Raw genomic sequence first — 24,253 nt, forward strand, 5'->3', positions numbered from 1 at the left:
CCTGATGCAAAGAGCCGACTCACTAAAAAAGACCCTGGTGCTAGGAAAGATTGAAGGCAAAAGGAGAAGAGGGTGACAGAGGATAAGATGGTTAGATAGCATCACCAATTCAGTGGACATGAATTTGAGCAAACTCAAGGAGACATTGGAGGGCAGAGGAGGCTGGCATACTGCAGTCCATAGGGTCACAAAGAGTCAGACACGACTTGAGTTGACTCACTGGAAAAGACCCTGATGCTGGGAGGGATTGGGGGCAGGAGGAGAAGGGGACAACAGAGGATGAGATGGCTGGATGGCATCACCGACTCGATGGGCATGAGTTTGAGTAAACTCCGGGAGCTGGTGATGGACAGGGAGGCCTGGTGTGTTGCGATTCATGGGGTCGCAAAGAGTCGGACACAACTGAGCGACTGAACTGAACTGAACTGAACTACAGTTCTAAGACTAAATGTCGAAAAAACTAGGATCATGGCATCCGGCTTAATTACCACATGGCAAATAGAAGGGGAAATGGCAGAAGTAGTGACAGATTCCTTCTTCTTGGGCTCCACAGTCACTTTAGATGGTGACTGAAGCCATGGAATCAGAGGACAGCTGCTTCTTGGCAGGAAAGCGATAGCAAACCTAGGCAGTGTGTTGAAAAGCAGAGACATTACTCTGCCGATAAAGTCCATATAGTCAGGGCTGTGGTCTTCCCATTGGTCATGTACAGTTGTGAGAGCTGGACTATAAAGAAGGCAGAATGCCCCAAAATTGATGCCTTTGGACTCTGGTGCTGGAGAAGACTCCTGAAAGTCCCTTGGACAGCTGGGAGATCAAATCAGTCAATCTTAAGGGAGATCAACCCTAAATATTCACTGGAAGGATTGATGCTGAAGCTAAAGATACAGTATTTTGGTCATCTGATGCGAACAGACAACTCACTGGAAAAGTCCCTGATGCTGGGAAAGATTGAGGGCAGAAGGAGAAGAGGGCGTCAGAGGAAGAGATGGTTGGACGGCATCACCGATGCAATGAACATGAACCTGAACAAACTCCGGGAGTTGGTGATAGACAGGGAAGCCTGGTGTGCTGCAGTCCATGGGGTCACAAAGAGTCGGGAACGACTGGGCGACTGAACAACAACTACAGCTCTACCCTTTTGCTGTTCCTTCACCTCCGTTTCCTAGTCACCTTTAGACATAGCCTGAAGCAGAAGTTTCTTACTTTAAAAAAAATTTTTTTTATTGTGGTAAACTACACATGAAATAAGATTTAGCCACTTTACTCATTTTAAGCATACAATTTAGCAGCATTAAGTACATTCGCAATGTTGTATGACTATCACCACTGTCCATTTCCATAATTTTTCATCATCCCAGATTGAAACTCTGTATCCCTTAAATAATAACATAACCATTTCCCCCTCCTCCCAGCTCCTTGTAACCTCTGTTCTACTTCCTTTCTCTGTGAATTTTCCTGTTCTTGGTACCTCATGTAAGTGAAACTGTACGATTTTTGTCTTGTGTCTGGCTTATAGGTCCTCAGTGGTCACTTATTTATTTGAAGACATCAGTTGGGAAGTGCAAAGCTGTTTAAGACTAGCAGGATAACACAAAGAATGTCTTGGGTCAAGGCTCACAAGGATTAAACTCATATGAGACCAAATGAATACTTTAGAATCATCAGTTTATATACCCTGAGGGGAATGAACTCTCATAAGAACTGATGTTATGGTACACATGCTATAGACATACTTTCCTGAATAAACTTATGCCTGTCCACTTTCTCCTTGCTGTTGCCAATGGCACACAGATGGAGAAAATTGTTTTTGGACATACTACTATCTCCATAAACTCATCATTACCAACATGAACTGGATTGTCATCGATACCTAGCTTTCCTAGTTGCTCTCCTGGTTGCTCTCTTTTAAAAAGACCCAAATCTATAATCATGATGGAATATCTTAATACTTCTTTTAGTAATTGATACAACAAGCAGACAAAATTTTAGTAAGAATATAGATGATTTAAACAATATGATTAAGGAGTTTGACCCAATTGACATATAGAAGACTGCACCTAACAACCACCAGTGTACCCTCTTGTCAGATACCAATGAAATGTTTGCCAAAATTGTCCTTACTATTAGCCATACATCAAATGATGAAGTTTCAGATGATTGAAATCATAAAGAACATATTATCTGATCATTATGGAATTAAAAGTAGCAGTCAGTAATGAAAAGATTGCTGGAATAGTTCTAAATATTTGGGAGTTAAACAGTACACTTCTTTTTAAAAAATAATTTTATTTATTTATTTATTTTTGCTGGTGATGGATCTTTTCTGCTGCATGAGCTTTCCTCTAGTTGCAGTGAAGGGGAGCTGCTCTAATTGCAGTGCACGGGATTCTCATTGCAGTGGCTTCATTTATTGCAGAGCACAGGCTCTAAGATGCTTGGTCTTCAGTAGTTGCAGCTCCTGGACTCTAGAGCACAGGCTTAATAGTTGTGGCACACAGGCTTCATTGCTCCACGGCATGTGGGATTCTCCAGGACCAGGGATCAGACCCACGTCTCTTACATTGGCAGCAGGTGGATTCTTTACCACCTAGCTACAGGGAGGCCTTAAACAGTACACTTCTAAAAGATTACGTTTTAAGGAAAAACTCATAATGGAAATGTTTTAATCCTGTGATAATGAAAATAACAATATTTCAAAATTTGTATTTTTTTCTGATATATATAGATTTTATAAATTTATAGTCTCAAATGTATACATCCAAAATAAGAAAGAGTAACGTCAGTATTCTCAAAGTATCCATCTGAAGGAGTTAGAAAAGAACTCAAAGTAGATGACAGAAACAGTAGATGAGAGCAGACATTAATAATATAGAAAAGAAACATGTAATCAAGAGGCTTAAAAAGGTCAAGTTGCTTCTTTGAAACACTAATAAAATTGATAAATTCTTAGCAAGACTGGTGAAAGAGTGAAAAAGGAAACACAAAACCAGTACTAGACATGAAAGAGAAGTTTTACTATAGATCCAACAGACATTAAAATGCTAATAAGATATTATAAGCAACTTATGACAGTTATTTGAAAAATATGTGAAATGAACAAGTATCTTTAAAGACTACTTAACAAAGTTAATGTAAAGAGAAATAAAAATCTCATTAGTCCTGTATCTATTGAAGAAATTGAACTCATAATTTAAAACCCTATTTAAAGAAAACTCTGGCCCAGGTGACTTCTCTATACAATGAAGTCTCACACACATTCTTCTAGATAATAGTAAAAGAGAGAAAACTAACTGGTTTTATGAGGTCAGAAGAATCCTGATACCCAAACCATACACTATAAGAAAGAAAAGTTAAAGACAAATCTCTTTCATGAACATAAATGCACAATCTTAAATAAAAATATTAATGGACTGAATCTAGTAATAGATATTAGCAATAATTAGATATGACTAAAATTCTAGGAATGCAAAGCAGGTTGATATTAAAGATTAAAGTAACAGAATAAAGGGGAAAATTCATGATTGTCTTTAAACTTTGAAAAAAGGATTTGATAATATTTGACTGCTCATGATTTAAAAAAAAAAAAGACCTCTAGAGGGTAATCTCCTTAACCTGAGAAAGGGTATCTACAAAAAAGAAACATACATAACCAGTTATACTTAACGGTGAAATACTGAAAGCTTTCCCCCTCATATCGGGAACAAAACCAGTCATGCTTACTATCACTGCTTCTATTCAGTCTTGTATTAGATAAAAGTGATTATTATTATTCACAGACAGCATGCCATGTGTTTAGAGAACATGACAGAATTTGGGATATAAACCATTGGAATTAGTATATGAAGTCATCTGGATTGTTGAATATAAGGTCAATATAAAAAATGACTTATATTTAATAATACAGAACTTGAAATGTTTTTAAAAAGACGCCAGTTGTAGTGACATTTTTAAAATGCAGATCAGTTCAGTTCAGTTGCTCAGTCATGTTCGACTCTTTGTGACCCCATGGACTGCAGCACACCAGGCTTCCCTGTCCATCACCAACTCCCGGAGCTTGCTCAAACTCATGCCCATCAAGTTGGTGATGCCATCCAGCTGTCTCTCTCATCCTCTGTCGTCCCCTTCTCCTCCTGCCTTCAGTCTTTCCTAGCATTAGGGTCTTTTCCAGTGAGTCAGTTCTTTGCATCAGGTGGCCAAAGTATTGGAGCTTCAGCCTCAGCATCAGTCCTTCCAATAAATATTCAGGACTGATATCCTTTAGGATTGACTGGTTTGATCTTGAAGTTCAAGGGACTCTCAAGAGACTTCTCCATCTCTTGGAAGTTATAATAAAGTTTCTACACAAAACTATAAAGCCTTTATTTAGAGAAATAAATGAATGAATGGAAGGTTATACCAGTTTTGTTTTTATTGGAAGACTTGATATTTTAAAGATGTCATATCTCTCTAAAATTGATCTGTAGATTCAACAGATCCTGGTCAAAGTCATGTCATGTTGTTTTAGAAATTGACAACTAAATTTTACATGGAAATGCAAAGGTCACCAAATAAGCAAAGCAATCTCAAAGAACAAAGATGGAGGCAACTTTGTGTAATCAACCTTATATCAAGACTATTACAAATCTGCAGTGATTAAGACAGGCAACGATAGACAAATTGACTGATGGAAGAGAATGGGTATACAGGCACAAATTTGCGGTAGAGATGGCACTGCAGAGTAATGGAGAAATACTTTTACTAAGAAGTGGTGTTGGGGGCCTCCCCTGGTGGCTCAGTGGTAAAGAATATTCCTGCCAATGCAGGAGAATCCCACATGCTGTGGAACAACTAAGCTTTTGTGCCACAACTATTGAACCTGTGCTCTAGAGCCCACAAGCTACAACTACTGAAGCCCAAACACCCTACAGCCTGTTCTCCACAACAAGAGAAGCCCACGCACTGAAATTAGAGACTAGCCCTGCTCTCGGCAATGAGAAAAAAACCCGTGCAACAACAAAGACCCTGCATGGCTAAAAATAAATAAAAATAAAAAGAAAAAAAGAAACTGTTGGAACAGTTGGATATCTTTGTGGGAGAGAAAGTAAGTTCTCACCCACCTCACACTATACTCAAAAGGCAAAGTTTACAGAGTAAAAAGTGAAATTTATAGAATAAAACATCTATAATATTGATATAACATAGAATATTTTATGACCTTAGAATAAACAAATATTTTTTTAAACCAGAAACAAAAAACAGTAATCATAAAGGAAAAGATTTTTAGAGTGTTCTACATTAAAATTAGGACTTTTACTAAACAATTTGAAAAGGTAAACTTGCCAATATAGGAAATGCAAGAGACTCAGGTTAGATCCATGGGTCAGGAAGATCTCTTGGAATAGGAAATGGCAACCCACTCCAGTATTCTTGCCTGGAAAATTCCATGGAGAGAGGAGCCTGGGGGGCTACAGTCCATGGGGTCTCAAAGAGTTGGACACAATTGAGTGACTCAGAGCACACACACACGCAGAGTGAAAGAACTTATTTGTGGTACTTAGTAAAGAACATGTCTACAGAGTATGCAAAGAGCTGTAAATAAATAAGAAAAAGGCAGCACAATAGAAAAACAGGTAAAAGATGTGAAAAAGTACTTCATAAAAGAGGAAGTCCCCCATTAATCATTTGGGAAATACAAATTCAGACTGCAGTGAGATAGTATACACTTACCATAAATTGGCTTCCCTGGTGGCTCAGATGGTAAAGAATGTCTACAATGCAGGGGACCCAGGTTCGATCCCTGGGACAGGAAGATCCCCTGGAGGAGGGCATGGCAACCCACTCCAGTATTCTTGTCTGGAGAATCCCATGGACAGAGGAACCTGGCGGGCTACAGTCCATACAGTCTATGGGGTTGCAAAGAGTCGGACACAACTGAGTGACTAACACTTTCACACTTTCACCATAAATTTTCACACTTTTACCATAAGAAAACTGACAGTCCGAGTGTTGGAGGGAATGAAAAGTAAATGGAATTCTCAGACAGTGTTGATGTGAGTGTAAATTAATACATCTGCTTCTGAAAACTGATTAGCAATGTATAGTAAGTTAGAGTAAACCTGTGACCTAAAACTGTCTTAGGTATATGCTCAAGAGAAATGCATGCATAAATTTACTAAAATACATGTACAAGAATGTTAATAGCAGCTTCATTTGTAATAGGTTTAAAGTATAAACAACCTAAGTGTCTTATCAATAGTATAGATAAATTGAGGTTATATTCCTAAAATGGAATATTATGTGGCAAAGAAAAAACACACCACAGCTTATTTAAAAGTGTGGATGAATTTCACAATGTTGAAGGAAAGAAGCTGGACCCAAACAATACTTACTGTATGATTTTATTTTCATAAATTTTAATAACGAGCCTGCTTGTGATGCAAAAAAGCCAGGAAGTGATTATCTCTGGAGAGGAGTGGAACATGGTGACTACATTGCTAATAATATTCTGCATGTTGATCAGGTGGTAGTTACATGCATCTGCTTATTCTGTGATACTTCATCAAGCTGTGCACTTATGTATGTTACACTGAGTTTATGTTATGCTTCAGTATAACCCCTGTTCAAGTTTGGCCTCCAAGCCACTGATTATATTCTGCCATATAAGGTGAATCTTCAACTTGGATTTTTATTTTCCTACTTAGATTTTGACTTCCTTAAAAATCTATCTTAGTTCATCAGCACTCTTGACACCTTTTCCATTTTTTCTAACCTCACACTGTTCTCTCTTTATGGCCTCATGCTTCTGTTTCATAGATGCTCTATTTTTTTGCATTCTACCAAGTATGCAAAATGATTCATTAAGAGGGTGTTCTGTGTATTTGATTGTCTTCCTCTTCCTTTATGACTCTCCTTATTCAGTAACCATTTCATTAAAATCAGATTTGTGGGCTTTTCCTGTTCCCTTTGTCCTTCCTTGAACATGATAAAGTCCACTCAGACTAATATATGGGAATCATAGGAGTAGTTGCCATCTTTGTGAAAAGTGATAGTGTTAGTCGTTCAGTCATGTGACCCCATGTACTGCAGCCAACCAGGCTCCTCTGTCCATGGAATTCTCCAGGCAAGAATACTGGAGTGGGTGGCCATTCCTTTCTCCAGAGGATCTTCCCAACCCAGGGATTGAACTCAGATTTCCTGCATTGCAGGCAGATTCTCTTACCATCTGAGCCACCAGGGAAGCCCTGTTGTCTTCCTAGTAATGGTCAAATCTTCTGCTGAGATCTATACCTCAAAAATGAATTGGTTTCCATCACAGTTGCTACTTTGTAGTCAACAGGATTCAGGGACATTGCTCTTATAAGTTTACACTATTCGTTTAAGTGAATCACATAACTGAAAACCAACATCTGCCAGAGTACATTGTACCAGGTTATTGCTAGAGTTAATCTATCATTTTAATTCTTAGAGGACATTCCCCACCCCTTAGCAGCATTCATCTAGTAGAGCAACAAATACTTAATATTCTGATTCAGTTCAGTCACTCAGTCGTGTCCGACTCTTTGCAACCCCATGGACTGCAGCACGCCAGGCCTCCCTGTCCATCACCAACTCCCGGAGTCCACACAAACCCATGTCCATTGAATCAGTGATGCCATCCAACCATCTCATCCCCTGTCGTCCCCTTCTCCTCCTGCCCTCAATCTTTCCCAGCATCAGGGTCTTTTCAAATGAGTCAGCTCTTTGCATCAGGTGGCCAAAGGTTTGGAGTTTCAGCTTCAGCATCAGTCCTTCCAATGAACACCCAGGACTGATCTCCTTTAGAATGGACTGGTTGGATCTCCTTGCAGTCCAAGGGACTCTCAAGTCTTCTCTAACACCCCCACACTTCAAAAGCATCAATTCTTTGGTGCTCAGCTTTCTTTATAGTCCAACTCTAACATCCATACATGACCACTGGAAAAACAATAGCCTTAACTAGATGGACCTTTGTTGACAAAGTAATGTCTCTGCTTTTTAATATGCTGTCTAGGTTGGTCATAACTTTCCTTCCAAGGAGTAAGCATCTTTTCATTTCATGGCTGCAATCACCATCTGCAGTGATTTTGGAGCCCTCCAAAATAAAGTCAGCCACTGTTTCCACTGTTTCCCCATCTATTTGCCTTGAAGTGATGGGACTGGGTGCCATGATCTTAGTTTTCTGAATGTCGAGCTTTAAGCCAACTTTTTCACTCTCCTCTTTCACTTTCATCAAGAGGCTCTTTAGTTCTTCTTCACTTTCTGCCATAAGGGTGGTGTCATCTGCATATCTGAGGTTATTGATATTTCTCCTGGCAATTTTGATTCCAGCTTGTGCTTCCTCCAGCCCAGTGTTTCTCATGATATACTTTGCATATAAGTTAAATAAGCAGGGTGACAGTATACAGCCTTGATGTACTCCTTTTCCTATTTGGAACCAGTCTGTTGGGCCATGTGCAGTTCTAACTGTTGCTTCCTGACCTGCATACAGGTTTCTCAAGAGGCAGGTCAGGTGGTCTGGTATTCCCATCTCCTTCAGAATTTTCCACAGTTTAGTGTGATTCACACAGTCAAAGGCTTTGGCATAGTCAATAAAGCAGAAATAGATGTTTTTCTGGAACTCTCTTGCTTTTTTGATGATCCAGTGGATGTTGGCAATTTGATCTCTGGTTCCTCTGCTTCTAAAACCAGCTTGAACATGTGGAAGTTCACGGTTCACGTATTGCTGAAGCCTGGCTTGGAGAATTTTGAGCATTACTTTACTAGCATGTGAGATGAGTGCCATTGTGCGGTAGTTTGAACATTCTTTGGCATTGCCTTTCTTTGGGATTGGAATGAAAACTGACCTTTTCCAGTCCTGTGGCCACTGCTGAGTTTTCCAGATTTGCTGGTATATTGAGTGAAGCACTTTCACAGCATCATCTTTTAGCATTTGAAATAGCTCAACTGGAATTCCATCACCTCCACTCGCTTTGTTTGTAGTGATGCTTCCTAAGGCCCACTTGACTTCACATTCCAGGATGTCTTGCTCTAGGTGAATGTGACTGATCATACCATCGTGATTATCTGGGTCGTGAAGATATTTTTTGTATAGTTCTTCTGTGTATTCTTGCCACCTCTTCTTAATCTCTTCTGCTTCTGTTAGGTCCATACCATTTCTGTCCTTTATTGAGCCCATCTTTGCATGAAGTGTTCCCTTGGTATCTCTAATTTTCTTGAAGAGATATCTAGTTTTTCCCATTCTATTGTTTTCCTCTATTTCTTTGCACTGATCGCTGAGGAATGCTTTCTTATCTCTCCTTGCTATTCTTTGGAACTCTGCATCCAAATGGGTATATCTTTCCTTTTCTTCTTTGTTTTTCGCTTCTCTTCTTTTCACAGCTATTTGTAAGGCCTCCTCAGACAGCCATTTTGCTTTTTTGCATTTCTTTTTCTTGGGGATGATCTTGATTCCTGTCTCCTGTACGATGTCATGAACCTCTGTCCATAGTTCATCAGGCACTCTGTCTATTAGATCTAGTCCCTTAAATCTATTTCTCACTTTCACTGTATAATCATAAGGGATTTTATTTAGGTCATACCTGGATGGTCTAGTGGTTTTCCCCACTTTCTTCAATTTAAGTCTGAATTTGCCTATAAGGAGTTCATAATCTGAGCCACAGTCAGCTCCTGGTCTTGTTTTTGCTGACTGTATAGAGCTTCTCCATCTTTGGCTGCAGAGAATATAATTAGTCTGATTTTGGTGTTGACCATCTGGTGATGTCCACGTGTTGAGTCTTCTCTTACGTTGCTGGAAGAGGGTGTTTGCTATGACCAGTGTGTTCTCTTGGCAGAACTCTATTAGCCTTTGCGCTGCTTCATTCTGTACTCCAAGGCCAAATTTGCCTGTTACTCCAGGTGTTTCCTGACTTCCTACTTTTGCATTCCAGTCTGCTGTAGTGAAAAGGACATCTTTTTTGGGTATTAGTTCTAAAAGGTCTTGTAGGTCTTCATAGAACCGTTCAACTTCAGCTTCTTCAGCATTACTGGTCGGGGCATAGACTTGGAACCGTGACTCAAGCAGATGCTAAATTTCAACTTAGAATACGATAGCATTCTGTTTCATGATGAAAGTGTAGATTGGACTTTCCTCAGTTTGGGATGTTTAAAGGGAGTACTTGGTTGGAACAGGAGGAACCTGTGTTAGTGGACTTCTAACCAGACTACTTTGAGCTGGAGGCCTTTTCCCCATTCTTTTGGTCTGAGTGCATTGTTGGCTGTGTGTGTTAAAGCCACCCAGCCAGCATAGGTCAGCTCATCTGGTTATTAGCCTCAGGTTTTAGGATAGTGGGTTTGGCTAGAGACAAGTACCAGGCTTGGAATCTGTCATTATTGCAGAGTAAGAGTGAGTCACCTTGATAAACTGCCAAAGCTACCTAGTTAGCCATCAAATTTGAGGATTAGAGAGGGTGAGCAGAAGATAGATCAAGTCCTCCCTTCCCCCTCACCCTGTGAATATACCTTTTTTTTCCTCCAATTTTAAAGATAGTATTTGTTGGTTAAAAATAAATAAAATATCATTGTAGTTTTTAAGAAGAAGGCAGAAAAGGAAAATCTCTCTGGAATCTTCCTGATTTCTATTGCTACCAATTTGATAAGACATCTGTCCAGTTTAATTTTATGAGTACATTTATTTATATGTATTATATATAGTTTCAGAACCACAAATGTAATCACATTATGCCATTTTGCCATAAATAATAATACCTAATATCTGTGGAATGTTTACTGCGTGCCTGAAAGTTGGGGTCCTCCTGGCTGTGCTGGCCTCAGGCCCCTTTCTCTGCCCTGAGTCAGTTCTGCTCCATGAAATCCAGACCTTCCCCCACCTCAAGAGCTCTCACTCACACACATACACACACACATGTGCTTTGTGAGGATCTGCGGCCTGACAGGTCATGGGGCCGGAATAGGCAGATGGGGTATTCACACATCAGAGGCCCACGGGCACACCTGACCTTTACATTCGCTTTGTCATTTAATCCCACAATCATCGTATGTTGAATTGGCATTACTATCCCAATTGTACAGAAACAAACAGGTTCAGGCTCAGCAGCTGTCCTGAAGTTGCACAGCTAGCAAGTGGCAGAGCCGAGACTTGAACCCAAATCTGTTTGACAACAATATCCATCTTCTTAACTTCTCTCCTTTGTTCTGAATCTGCTTTTTTTTTTAACTTAGCAGTGTATTTTGAACATTTTTCCTTGCATGAAAACTGTTCTATAAATGTCCCATAATTTGTTAATAAATCTCCAGTTAATGTGTTTTAGGTTGTTTTTAATCTTTACCTTTTTGTGCTAGTATCAAACTGTTCTAATTATTGTAGCTTTATGGTTTATTTAAATATATAGTAAAAGTAGCTTTTTTTTTCCATTCATTTTTATTAGTTGGAGGCTAATTACTTTACAATATTGTAGTGGTTTTTGTCATACATTTGACATGAATCAGCCATGGATTTACATGTATTCCCCATCCCGATCCCCTCTCCCACCTCCCTCTCTACCCGATCCCTCTGGGTCTTCCCAGTGCACCATGCCCGAGCACTTGTCTCATGCATTCAACCTGGGCTGGTGATCTGTTTCACCCTAGATAATATACATGTTTCGATGCTGTTCTCTCGAAACATCCCACCCTCGCCTTCTCCCACAGAGTCCAAAAGTCTGTTCTGTACATCTGTGTCTTTTTCTGTAAAACTAGCTTTTAATACTTATTTTTCTCTGTGCTGTGCTTAGTCACTCAGTCATTCCAACTCTTTGCGACCCCATGGACTGTAGCCTGCCAGGCTCCTCTGTCCATGGGGATTCTCCAGGCAAGAAAACTGGAGTGGGTTGCCATGCCCTCCTCCAGGGGATCTTCACAACCCAGGGATCGAACCCAGGTCTCCCACATTACAGGCAGATTCTTTACCATCTGAGCCACCAGGGAAGCCCAAAACTTAGCTCTCAAGCAGTTCATTTTCTAGAATAATGATATATTTAATTTGTAATGTTCTCCAACAACCCTATTATGATTTTAACTGTAATTGTGTTAGATAAACTTTATAGTAGCTAGAATTTTAATCAGGATGGTTTTGATAAGAATAGATGAATTTTGAGTGCAGAGTCTGGCTGAAGCAAGTTTTAGGTCAGTGTCCTGGATTGCAAATCTGGGAGTCCATGAACCTAGAACATGTACTTAATTGACTGCCGTTGGGGCCTTGGAGTGTTGCCATGGAGTCACTCATAACCATGGTTCTTGGATTTGTGGATTGTGAATCCTTTTTAAAAGCATTTGGAAGATGTGTGCCGTTATCCTTCAAAGGTACATAAACATAGAACTTTAATACAATTTCAGGATATTAGGAAACTCCTGAAATCCATTTATGGATCATGAACTAATAATTTCTGCTTTGGGAACTAAAGAATACAAAATAGAGTAGTCAAGTAGTCGGAAAAATCTAGTTATGGGTTATATAACATAACTTGGTTCAGTTGCTAAGTCCTGTCTGACTCTTTGCGACCCCATGGACTATAGCCTGCCAGGCTCCTCTGTCCATAGGTTATGGTAGTGTCTGCAAAGAAAATAATACTTTTGTGGTACATGGATTGATAATCAGATATTGTAACCAACTAGTAAGAATACTGAATTTTCCTGATGACACTGGAATGAGGATGAGGACATTGAATAACAGCCTTGGAATGCCTAGGCTAACCAGGGAGTAATTACAGAGAATTCCATGGACAGAGGAACCTGGCAGGCTGCAATACATGGGGTCACAAGAGTCGGACACGACTGAGTGACTAACACTTCCACTTCCAAGGAAGACAAACAAGCCAGGGTGGTTGGACAGAAAGTGAATTTTTGAGTCACTTAGACCTGAATCTGAATCTCAGGTCTGCCCCTTACTGGCAATCAGAATTTAGGCAAGTATTGCCATATTTCTGAGTCTAAATATATTACAACTGCTATTAACCAATGACAGTAATAAACTACACCAAGAACATAGAGCCTTTCTGAAGTGTAAATACTAGGCTATTGTTAATAAGAAGAGTCAGGGCAGAAGAGCAAAGTGTTCAGGGTGAATTTGGGGTTTTTTTTTTTTTTGATAGTTAAAGCATAGTTCAGCAAAAGCTAGTCCTTATAGAATGTTAAGACTAGAGGCCTGAATTGAGATTTCACTAAGAAAGCCAGTATTATTGGTAATCATCAGAAATTTAAGAAAAGGACTAACGAGCAATTATTGCAGTTGGAGAAGATGTGTGCTTTAAAGGAGTACCCAAGAGACTGTATTGCCATTTTGTAGATCATTAGTATTTTTCAGTAATCGTAATAGCAAGGACAACTCACATTTCTTGAGAACTTACTCTGCCAAGACCTACACTAAACACCTTATATGCATTTTGAACTTTACAACAACCCCCAGGAGGTAGATAGCATCTTTATCTGCAATTTATCAACGAAGCAGTAGGTTATAGACTGGTGAGTGGTGGATCTAGGATTTATTCCCGCATTTAAGCATTAAATGGTTACCTCAAGTTAGTATACTGATGTTTTTGCCATGTAACCAAAAAAGTTCAAATGAGTAGGAATTTTTTCATAATCTTCACCATGTACAGAATTTATTTTGAAAATGGGGAATTTGTTAAGGTTATCAGAACTGCCCTCTTCCTACATCTGTATTTCCGTGTAACAATGTTAACTAAAGAAATACAAAATTCTAAAGTGACTTCTGATGCATCAAGCATTAGTTTTTTTATTTAATGTTTTTATTGTGGTCTGAAGTATGTATTCTTATAGATTACTTTTTCAGTTAACTGCATTCAATTAAAGGAATATTGATCTAAACATAATTATTAATATTTGTGTGTATATATTCAAGCATAAGAAAAAATTCAGTCAATCCATTAAATATTTTATGCACATAAGTCCAAATGTTTTCTTTCATTTGATTAGAAGTTTGTCAGATAAGAAACATAACATCTTTAGTTTTGCTAAAACTAAAAATTAATTTTTACTGTAAGAACTATGCAGTTTGGTACTATATCATGTAAGATAATCTCATCTGAGAGCAATCTATTTTTTATTTGTCTTAAGTAAAACTGACATCTTAGTAATCTAAGGTGTCTTTTCTTGGCTGTTAAATCTTTTGTGGGGATATTTAAGAGAGTTGAGTTTAAAATAAATATTTTAAATCTTAAAGTATTTTTATATTCAACTGTTTAAAAACTTGGTTATAATCTATAAATTTTTCTAAGAAGATTTGAACGTGGCTTTAGTGAATATACTGCTTTAGAACTTGAATTATGTGTTCATTTTCTTTATCTAAACTGTGAGTGCTCCTTATTTGTAATATAATATGTTAGTGAGAAGGAGGGAAAAAAACTAGTGCCAAAAAGATTTTGTGATAAGATCTCTATGTCTGAAGTCATGGTCTAGTTAATTTAAAAGGAAAGCGAAATTCTGAAATTCCTTCACTAGCAATCAGCATTTATTGAGACCCTTTGGATTCGTAAAAATATTTATGGTTACAAAAGTATTTTACACTTTTTATATGATTAAGATTTAATTTCCTTCCTTATTTTTGGTTTGGCTTTCCTTTGTCTGTTTTCTTCTCCTTTTTTTAATTGGAAAAAAAAACACTAATAGAGCCAAATATAAGATGGTACCACTGTTTTCTCCTTCTTTTGTATAATCTTGTTGCGTGTCTCTACATAAGCTGTTCTGGCCACTCATCATAGTAACCAGCTGGGCCATTTCACCTGCTGGAGCCATTAAAGAGGACTCTCTCCCCCTAGATTAATCCCCTCCGACATTAGTTTTTTGCACTGACAACTGGAGCAGGCATTCAGAATTTGCAGGTGGCCAGTGTGACGCACATAATTGCCTACAATTTTAGGCAATGAATAAAAATGGTCTACATTACTTGTCAAAGGTTGTATATGCAGTGCCAAGTGAGATCTATGGGAAGCCTTTTAGGGTTTAAAGAACAGTTAATAGCAAGGCTGCACAGGGCTTTTTTAATCATAATGCATTTGTAATATAGCACTTTGATCTTCTCCTTGTAGGAAATGGTGTTACATTAGCCACTTTTAAACATTTATGAGTGAAATTCAGTTATAGAAGAGTAAAAGTGATTATTCTTAAGCAGAACATGTTAGATTTCATTAAAAGTTTTTAGCTTGCCCCTTCCTTGTTAAAGTCTGTGGGAAGTCTTTTTCCTGGAGGGTTTCAAATCAGGATCTAAGGATATAGAGCTTTTTCCTTATTTTTCCTGTTGGTAACAGCAAGATTTGTAAGGAAGGTATACTAAATATTGAGGTAATTTAATAAGTAGATATTTATAGAAGACTCACTGATTTATGATAAAGTAACATACATCAATGAAAATCTAAGAACTCTATTACTAATAATTGTATATTACAATAAAATTTGAGAAATGAATATTTAAAACATACTCATAAGTTACCTTTAACAACAACAACAAAAAACAGATGACTCTCAAACGCACTTCTTCTCGAAGAGCTAAGTTTGACCTTTCAGACCCAAGAGCCTTTTATTAACACCTGCCTGTAAGGAGAACCTTGCCACACGCAGCTTTTAGATTCAGAACCACAAAACTGATGAGGAAAGGCTTGAAGGGTTCAGTTTGTGTCACTTGCTGTTTGCCGTTTCCATTTCACAGATGATTAATCTTTCTGTGAAGAAAGGCCAGAGAAACAAAGCACATTGGGCTCTTCCTGCAGTTACTCCTTCTGAATGCACACTAGCTTGCTAACTAAAAGGCCTTTAGATTTCCAGCAGAGAGAGATGTTCTGAAAGTGAATGCAGCTGGTTGGAGGTCACCAGTGCAGGGCTCTTGCCATTGTGTAATGGAGGCTTTGGCAGGTTGTGGGAGGGTGGGGGTTTGGAGCCAGGGACAGGAGAAGTGGGCAGGGAGAAGGTGTCGGCAAAAAATTAATTCAGAATTAAAAGGGTTTTGGTCAGCTGATTTAATATTTTGGAGGCTAGATCATCAATAATAGGCTCAATTTCATCTATTTTGTTTTTCTTTTTAAGGAAAAATTATAATTCAGTATTTCTCTAGTATCCCCCCATTTCCTAATTAATAGCATGTTAATCTTGCAATTAACATTACTCAATAGTATTGATATATTATTACCTCTTGTAGACTTTGGTGTGTTTTAATTGTCTTGAAAATTTTTAAGATTCTTACTGACTTTGCTAGTATTCCACATTTCACATGTTAAAATGTTAATGCCACATTAATGTTTCATTGCTATTTGGTTTTTTAATAAGATATTGAAAATGATTATCTGTGTGACTCAGTTCTCTTTTCATAAAAAAGTTGACTTTATTTTTATTTTGAGGGTTTGAAAACTTTTAATTTTAATATTTAGTATCTAAATGCTTAGTATTCATCTTGTATTTCCTTTTTTCCCAATTGTATATAGGACATAATGTGCAAAGTCAAATCCTGGGTTATAGATCAAAAGAAACCTGTTCGATTCTATCATGATTGGAATGACAAAGAGGTAAGTTATAAATATGATGCCATCTGTTATTACCTTTGATTTCTTAGAGAACAAGTTAAAGTTGTCATTATTTTTCACTTATTATTATGCCTAGTAAAACTTTATTTCTCTCAGTGATTTCTTATTCCCAAACTTGTTATTTTTTTCTTTTCCTCTACTCCTGATATTTCATAACAACTAATCTTTAAGAAACAAAATCTATGAAAATAAAAATGGCTACTTGTTTAAATAGAATTTTCTTTCAAGTTCTTCAATGACTTTATTTACTCAACTTTTAAAAAGGATTCTTTTTCTGTCTCCCACTTTAGATTGAAGTATTGAATAAACACTTATTTCTGACTTCAAAACCAATGGTCTACTTGGTTAATCTTTCCGAAAAAGACTACATTAGAAAGAAAAACAAATGGTAAGTTTTTTTCTCTCCAGATATACCCTCACATTTATCTATACACATGCAAACACACACATATGTACTTACTGCTATGTTTGATTTTAATACATTTCTCCTTATTATTAAAAACTTTAAAATGGAAGGGAAAGCTTTGCCTGTTGTTAACATTTTGAGATGAGTCTCTGAATGATTTACACTGAGAGAACTTAAAAGGGGAGAAAAGGAATACATTAGGCAGTATCAAATTATATATATTTAATTATCAAACTTAAATTGAGTAGACATTGATGTTTTTTCCTGTGCAAAATGAGAATAAATGTAGTTAGAGCAATAAAACTTTTTAATCTAGGGTATTTTAACTTTGTTGATGTTTTATATGACTTTAAAATACCTGCTTGGGATTGTAGCTGGACATAAGTTTTAAAATCCAGATTGAATGCTTTAAAAACATTTTTTTAAATTAAAAATACTCTATGGTGGAGGGAAAGATCAGGTATTTGTTTAAAATATACAGACGTAAAAATGATGCACTCATGTATTGATTGTCATTTTTGACATGTAACCAAAATGTGCAAGTTTTCCTTTTTGTTCACTTGTAGCTTCAAAAAATCATATGTTCATGTAACATAAGGGCATGTACACATTTGGCATCATACTCACTGGAGTCTCAGTATTTTATGCTATTAAGCCTACAAGCCAAAGCTATCCAAAGCAAAATATCTGAATTCTCCTAAAATATATTGTCGTTTTTTCCCCTGTACTTCATTAAGTACTTAGATGCACATGGTTTCAATTTTCCATTAAAAATTCTCATTTCCATATGATATCAAAGAGTGAGAAGCTTTAAACTGAAAAATAAACATTCATAGACTGGAAGCCAAAACAATAATTAATGTCAGATGGTTAACTCCAATAAATCATTAGAATAAATTCTGTGAAATTACTGCAACTAAAAATGCCCTCTTGATATTACTGTAAGACAGTTTGTGTTCCTGATAGGAAACTGAATTTGGCCTCTTTATTGGTAATGTTCCAGAAAGCGTAAACCTGACATGAAATTTTAGTTCTGACTGGTCAGTATCCTCTAACAGATAATTAACTTTAAAATAAATAGTTCTTATTTCTTATATAAAATTCTTATAAATTTCATGATTGATATGTTAAAAATTGTTACCTTTGGGAAGGAATTTTAAAATATATTGTTTGACTTCAGTTAGTAAATCTCATTGTAGTGCGAATGGTAAGGTTCCCTGAGGCTCAGTGAAACAATACAGACATCAAAGTTTACATGAAAAGGATGAGTCAGTTTCCTTGCCCAAAGGGGCTTCTCACACCTGTATTTGGATGATTACAGGTAGAACTCCCTGGCTCTAATTGTATAGTAAATACCATTTCCCAGACCCTAATGGTAGACAGACTGCTTGGGAGACGCCAGTCTGTGATTTAGCTGTCGCCAGACACCCCATGTTTTTTGTGAGACCAGTTGTGATGATGATATGGTTATAGCCAATTGAAAGTAAACTCTTGTCTAAATAGCAAATTTTAATTTATAAAAATGTAGAGGTATGGATGATCCTATTTATAAAACCAAATTTTGGATTTTATGTGTAACTAATGATCTGGTTTGGGGGAGTATGTATGTTTGGTGGAGGTTGCCGGTGGGGGGGTGGGTCAGATCTTGTGGAAGTTAGTGTAATTGTAGCTGAAAGATCAAAGACTGGGTAACTGAGTGATGTTCCAGAAGAGAATTTACCACATAGCCATTTTCTATACAGTTTCTGCCGCCTGCTGTTCCTATTTTCCCTCAAGCTAGCCATTGACTACCCCCTGTGCATCCCTGCTCGTAAAAAATGATTGAGGAAGTATTTGTCATGTATTTATGAGTGGGAAACATTGTGTGATAGGGAATGGCATCTACTGGAGCCAGAAAGATTGCCATTTTCCTTTCATTCAGCCACTCTGCTACAGCTTTAAATCCTCTGTTTATGCAACACAGCCTTTGTATTAAAGTGCAGCATAAATTTTTATTATGAAGGATATGAACACTAGGTTTTCATCACTTATAACATTGTGAGCAGATGTCAATAGTTAAAATATATTTTAATTGCTAAATCCTTTAAATTTGTGTCAGCATCTTGTTCTTTGGTAATGTTTATATCTCAGCTCCATTTGCATTAGTTGCTCCCTTAGCAGAAGAAAAGGGTTTTTTTTTTTAAGGTTATTAAGTAATATAATGTAGCAAATTAAAACCGAGGCAGGAAGCAGTAATAAATATTTTCGTGGGTCTTTTAGATCTGGAAAACTATTTTAAATGGTTCAGGGAAGAGGAGGAAGAGTGTGATTCTGGCCACAAGAGGAAGACTAAAACTATATCTTAATTACTAAAATTCACTTTAAATTTAAATGTTAACATGTTATTTTTCAATCCTAGGAAAGAAGTAAACATTTTGAAAGATAAGTCTATTGTGCTACTGAGTAGGTGTGTTGACCTTTTTGAAAGATGTAAACACCAGAATGGCCCCAAGTATCACTGATTTTATCAATGTTGAATTAGTCATTTCATTCATTTATGATTAAGGCCTAGCCCCTGAAGAAAAGCTAACATGGCAGCTAGGTTAGTTACAGGTGAGTTGTGATCAGATGACAGTAAGCAAGGTGTTATAAGGGAAATCCACAGAAACCTTTGTTATTATTCTATATTGTTATGCTTTGAATGACTAAAACTATGCAGCCATTGTTACTATGTTGTTGTGGTGGTTGTCTTTGGCAGATGTCAGTGATTTTTTAACACTTGAGGATTTCGTATATTAAACATGAGCGGTTACTTATAACTAAGATTTATTACATGCAGTATTAATTTTCATTTGAGATTGCCTGCTAAATCATGGTGTCAAGCAGGTATAGGACATTAGTCCTGCCAAACAGTTACTTAATTAGGGAGAGTAAATTGCAGTCTTTGCATGTTTGTTGCTCTGTTAGTATATGCTATCTAATTATGAAATCTGCAGAACAAACTAATTTTGTGCACCTACATAGCTTTCTATTATGCTTCATTTTCATGTTCTCTTGTCCCCATCCTTCTTAAAATTGTTAATAAAGGATAATTTTATTTTATTGTTTATTATACTACATATTTATATTCAACTGGAAAGTATAACTAAAATTTAAGACATTCAGACTTCTTGTGTGCCTGTGTGTTTTTATAAACATGCATTTGCATATGCCCTGGTGGGCTTGTGGTCACGGAACATTATTCTCTAATATTACATAAATCAATTAATCTGAGTGTTGAAATTTATTTGATAGGTGGACCGGACTTGCAGAATCTTCTAAGCTGTTATATAATGAAGGGCAATGTGTCAGGTTCACTAAATGAATTTTGAATAGAAAAATGTTTTATTAATTTTTATTTTTCTATGATTCAGTCTTTCTTATCCCAGCTTTTCTGTTTTTGTTCATTTTCCACATAATTTGTAACTAACAACTAAACATAGTTTGGCAGTACTGTACAGTGTGTACCTGGCCAAGGAGAGAATCATGGAATAAGCCCAATATTTCCTTGACTTTTTGAACTATATGTAAGAATCACAGGTATTACATCTCAGCAGTTATTTACAAAGGGGGGAGTGTGAACATTTTTGCATATAATTTTTCATGTGTGCTTAGTCGCTCAGTCACGTCCAACTCTTTGTGACCCCTTGGACTGTAGCCTGCCAGGCTCTCTGTCCATGGGTATTCTCCAGGCAAGAATACTGAGGTGGGTTGCCATGCCCTCCTTCAAGGGATCTTGCCAACACAGGGCTCAAACCCAGGTCTCCCGCATTATAGGCAGATTCTTTACTGTCTGAGCCACCGGGGAAGCCCAGTTTTGTTTTGTTTTGTTTTGTTTATGTATATATAACATAAAACAAAACTATATTCATGTATTTTACATGCTATTCAGGGAAAAAAATACCTTTCAGATATATAGGAATAGTTTGAGCTGTAGTATCTATTGGTTTCTTAGGCTTTCTTGTATAAGCTCATCATATATTCACAAAAAGTATGGATGTTGACACATGAGCACACTTTACACAGCTATTATAATTATTGCTGTTCCTACAGGTATTTAGTTGTTTGTCAACTATCCATGGAGGTAATACTGAATGATCATCTGCCATACTGTGAGCCTTAGGTTTTATTTTCCGATTTATAGTAGGAGGTCTGACAGAAGTTGTTCTACCTAATTCATCCTTGAACATTGTTCTCCACAATACATATTATGTACATTTCCATTATGTCTTATCAATAGGAGTAGTATTCACCACTATAGGAAGATTTGTTTACTGATTTCCATTATTTCAGGCTATACACTTTACATGAGCAAAAGTCCACTTCCACAATTATATTTCTAGAAGGTTTATATAACCTTCTTCACACAGCATTTTCTTGGATTTTCAGGAATGCTGTGATGTATTCTGTAAAACTCTTATGAGAAGTCTTCAATTTCTGACAAGATTATTCACTGAAGCTAGAAATTTAACATAGATTTACTGCTTTGAAAAAAAATCATTGTTGTACATTTGATTTACTTGAAACAAATAAAATGGGAATGATTAATTATTCTTAAATAAATTATTCATTTTAGTTCAGGAAGCTTCCCAAATAGATATAAAATTAGGTTCAATTCATGTAAAGTTTTCAGGAATATACCCTAGTATCTAAAGCAAGATTCACAAGTATAAGATTTTTTTTAAATGTTTCACTTTATCATCCACTAGTCTGGCAAAGTAAAACCCCTGAAATATCCATATAGTGTTTCTTTGGGATTATAATTTCTATTTAACATGTGAGAAGTTTTTTAGCTGAATTAAATTTGGAAAGCTATAATTTGTAATTTTTACTAGAGATTGCTTTATGAGGACTACTGCATGTTTTCTTCATTGCCAGATAGAAAAGGGTGGTAAGACAGGTCAAGGGTATTCTGGAAGCCTAAACTGAGCTATTCTTTTTTTCACTATGGGATTGATTAAATTGGTAAATCCTATACAAAAATAGTCTTAATTTTACTGAAGTAAGTTGTAAATGAATCTAAAAAGAAAATATTTTCTTATGACCCCTTTTTGTTTTATATTTTCTTGTTTTTGCTACTGAATAATTATCAATTAGTTATTTTTTAATTTGTATTATGATAAAGCTTTGAAAGTATCATATGCGCTATGAATTAGGATTTCAAATAATTTATAGTGAATGGATTTTGTGGAGTTGACTGTTTCTTAATTTTCATGATCAAAATCTTGAGAGTTGAAAAGAATGTACTAAAGCAAGACAATCTCTTCATTACAAAACATGGAAGGCTGAAAAAAGTAGGAGGGAAAAGACCTTTAGCCATTCGGGAGTGCTTTTATTTGAAATGCCCTTTGGAATTTGTAAATATATGTATATGTCATAATACTTATGAACTTTCCTGGTTTTCATTAAATTGTTTTGGGTTACTAGTTCACAGTTTCATAGTCCTGTCAAAGATATTATTACCCTAAAGCACATAGTCATAATGAAACCAAATCGCACGTCTTATGCCATATTTGAAAAAGGTAATTACAGAAGAAAGCACATCTTTTTATATGGATATAATGCTATTGACCCACCATATTAGGCATGGTAGGAATTGCCCCTGGCCTATTTTTCTTTTTGCCCAGTACAGTTTATAGACAATAATTTCTCTTTGCAAGATTGTTCATTGAATTTGAGAAAGAGATACTTTTGGGAGAGTCAGTTTTTATCTTCATTAGCACCATCTGTTGACTTACTGATTTATGAGCAATATGCTTTATCAAATGTGTCAGGACTTTCATCTTTTTAAAGTAGCTGAAGAATTTCACTGTATATATTAATAATAGGGAGAAGTTTTACAAATTTTCTTCTAGCTTTAAGAGAATAAAGCTCCTTTAAAAAAACAAGTGTTCTCTAGGATTCTCTTACGAAATTAAAACATATATTCTCCATACATGCACACACACACACATATCTATATAAACTAGGAAATGAAAGGCAAACTTTGGCATACAGCTATATAATGTTTCTCAGATCACAAGTGATTTTCATGTACAAAGAAGTTTCTCTGCCTCTCTACCTGACTCTGGTGAATACTGCAAGTTTTGTTGTTATTCTTAAAATCTGTGTCCCCATAGATTAAGGATGGCTGAGTTAGATTTTGTTTCTAAAACTATGAGTTGAGGTGAACTACACTCATTAAATGGGAGTTTTGAATAGTAGTTGGTAAAGGTATAGAGGAGAATGTTGAAGCCCCCGAATCTTAGGACTGTTGGTGATAAGAGGGCAGGGCCTTGTGAAGACCGAGGAAGGGAGTCTCACTGCAGTGAAAGTGATCTCAGTAACATTGTTTCCCGGGAGAAGGCTGCAGCAAAGAAAAGGCGAGAGGCCGTCTGGGGCGGCTTCGGTGTTGCGCCTGGTGTCCTTCCGCAGGACAGGTCAGGAGTGTTACTTTCTGTGCCCTTCTCTTCTGTGGGCTCTCCTGGGTCCCCGGTCATAGATCTGCCTTTGGAGATGCTGGTGTAGTCTAACTATATTGTAAGTTCAGTAGACTTCTGAAGGCTAGACCAAAATGCTGGATACCATTGATAACATTGGTTCTACAAGGAAAGTGAGTTCTAAGAAACTTAGAGCGTAAAGTCTATTTATAAATTAGGTGTTATCAGGAATTTTGGTGTATTAAGAATACAACTACTTTAGAATTTGAAATGCTAGTGTTGTGGTCCTTAATTGATGCTAACTGGTTCTTTGACCTCAGGCCAATGATAGCCTTTTAGTATTGAAGACAGTTCACCAGAATGTTCACATAAAATGTGCTCTGTATAAACAGTATTTCCCAAATTTAATTAGCATAACTCAAAAAGAATACAGTAATAGAAAAGGGACTTGTTAAGTCTTCTACGTGTGTCTTGGGGGATACATTCTCTTGTTTTTTCTTTCCATTATGTAGATAATGGGAAAAATGTATGCTTTGAGACAATTGTCATCCAAAACAAACTGAGAACTGTCTCTGTTGTGCATTATGGGTAGCAATAAGAGCCTTATCACCGCCATCTTCCACAGGGTTCTGCCCTCATCTCATACTAAGGTTAGACCCTGTGACTTCATCATTTGCAGTGTAGAGGATTTTATTGTCATTCAAAAGAAGAGATGCCTACGCAGATTTCTTCTCAACTCTCATATGTAGGTTTATCATGGTAGGATTTTTTTCTAACTGTGGGACAGTCCAGAGCATTCCTGAGGTTACAGGTACACAATTCATGAGCAACTTTTCTGGATTGAA

General features: G+C 36.8%; 1 protein-coding gene across 1 annotated transcript in view; it reads left to right on the plus strand.

The window, feature by feature from the left end:
* Positions 1-24,253, plus strand: part of OLA1 (Obg like ATPase 1) — a 157,624-nt gene that overhangs the window by 95,370 nt on the left and 38,001 nt on the right. Inside the window, exons 6-7 of the mRNA XM_043894255.1 lie at positions 16,467-16,547; positions 16,856-16,953. Of these exons, the coding sequence (XP_043750190.1) occupies positions 16,467-16,547; positions 16,856-16,953 (179 nt within the window). The remainder of the gene's footprint in view (positions 1-16,466; positions 16,548-16,855; positions 16,954-24,253) is intronic.

Source organism: Cervus elaphus, chromosome 33, assembly GCF_910594005.1.
Source record: "Cervus elaphus chromosome 33, mCerEla1.1, whole genome shotgun sequence".
NCBI classification, from domain to species: Eukaryota; Metazoa; Chordata; class Mammalia; order Artiodactyla; family Cervidae; genus Cervus; species Cervus elaphus.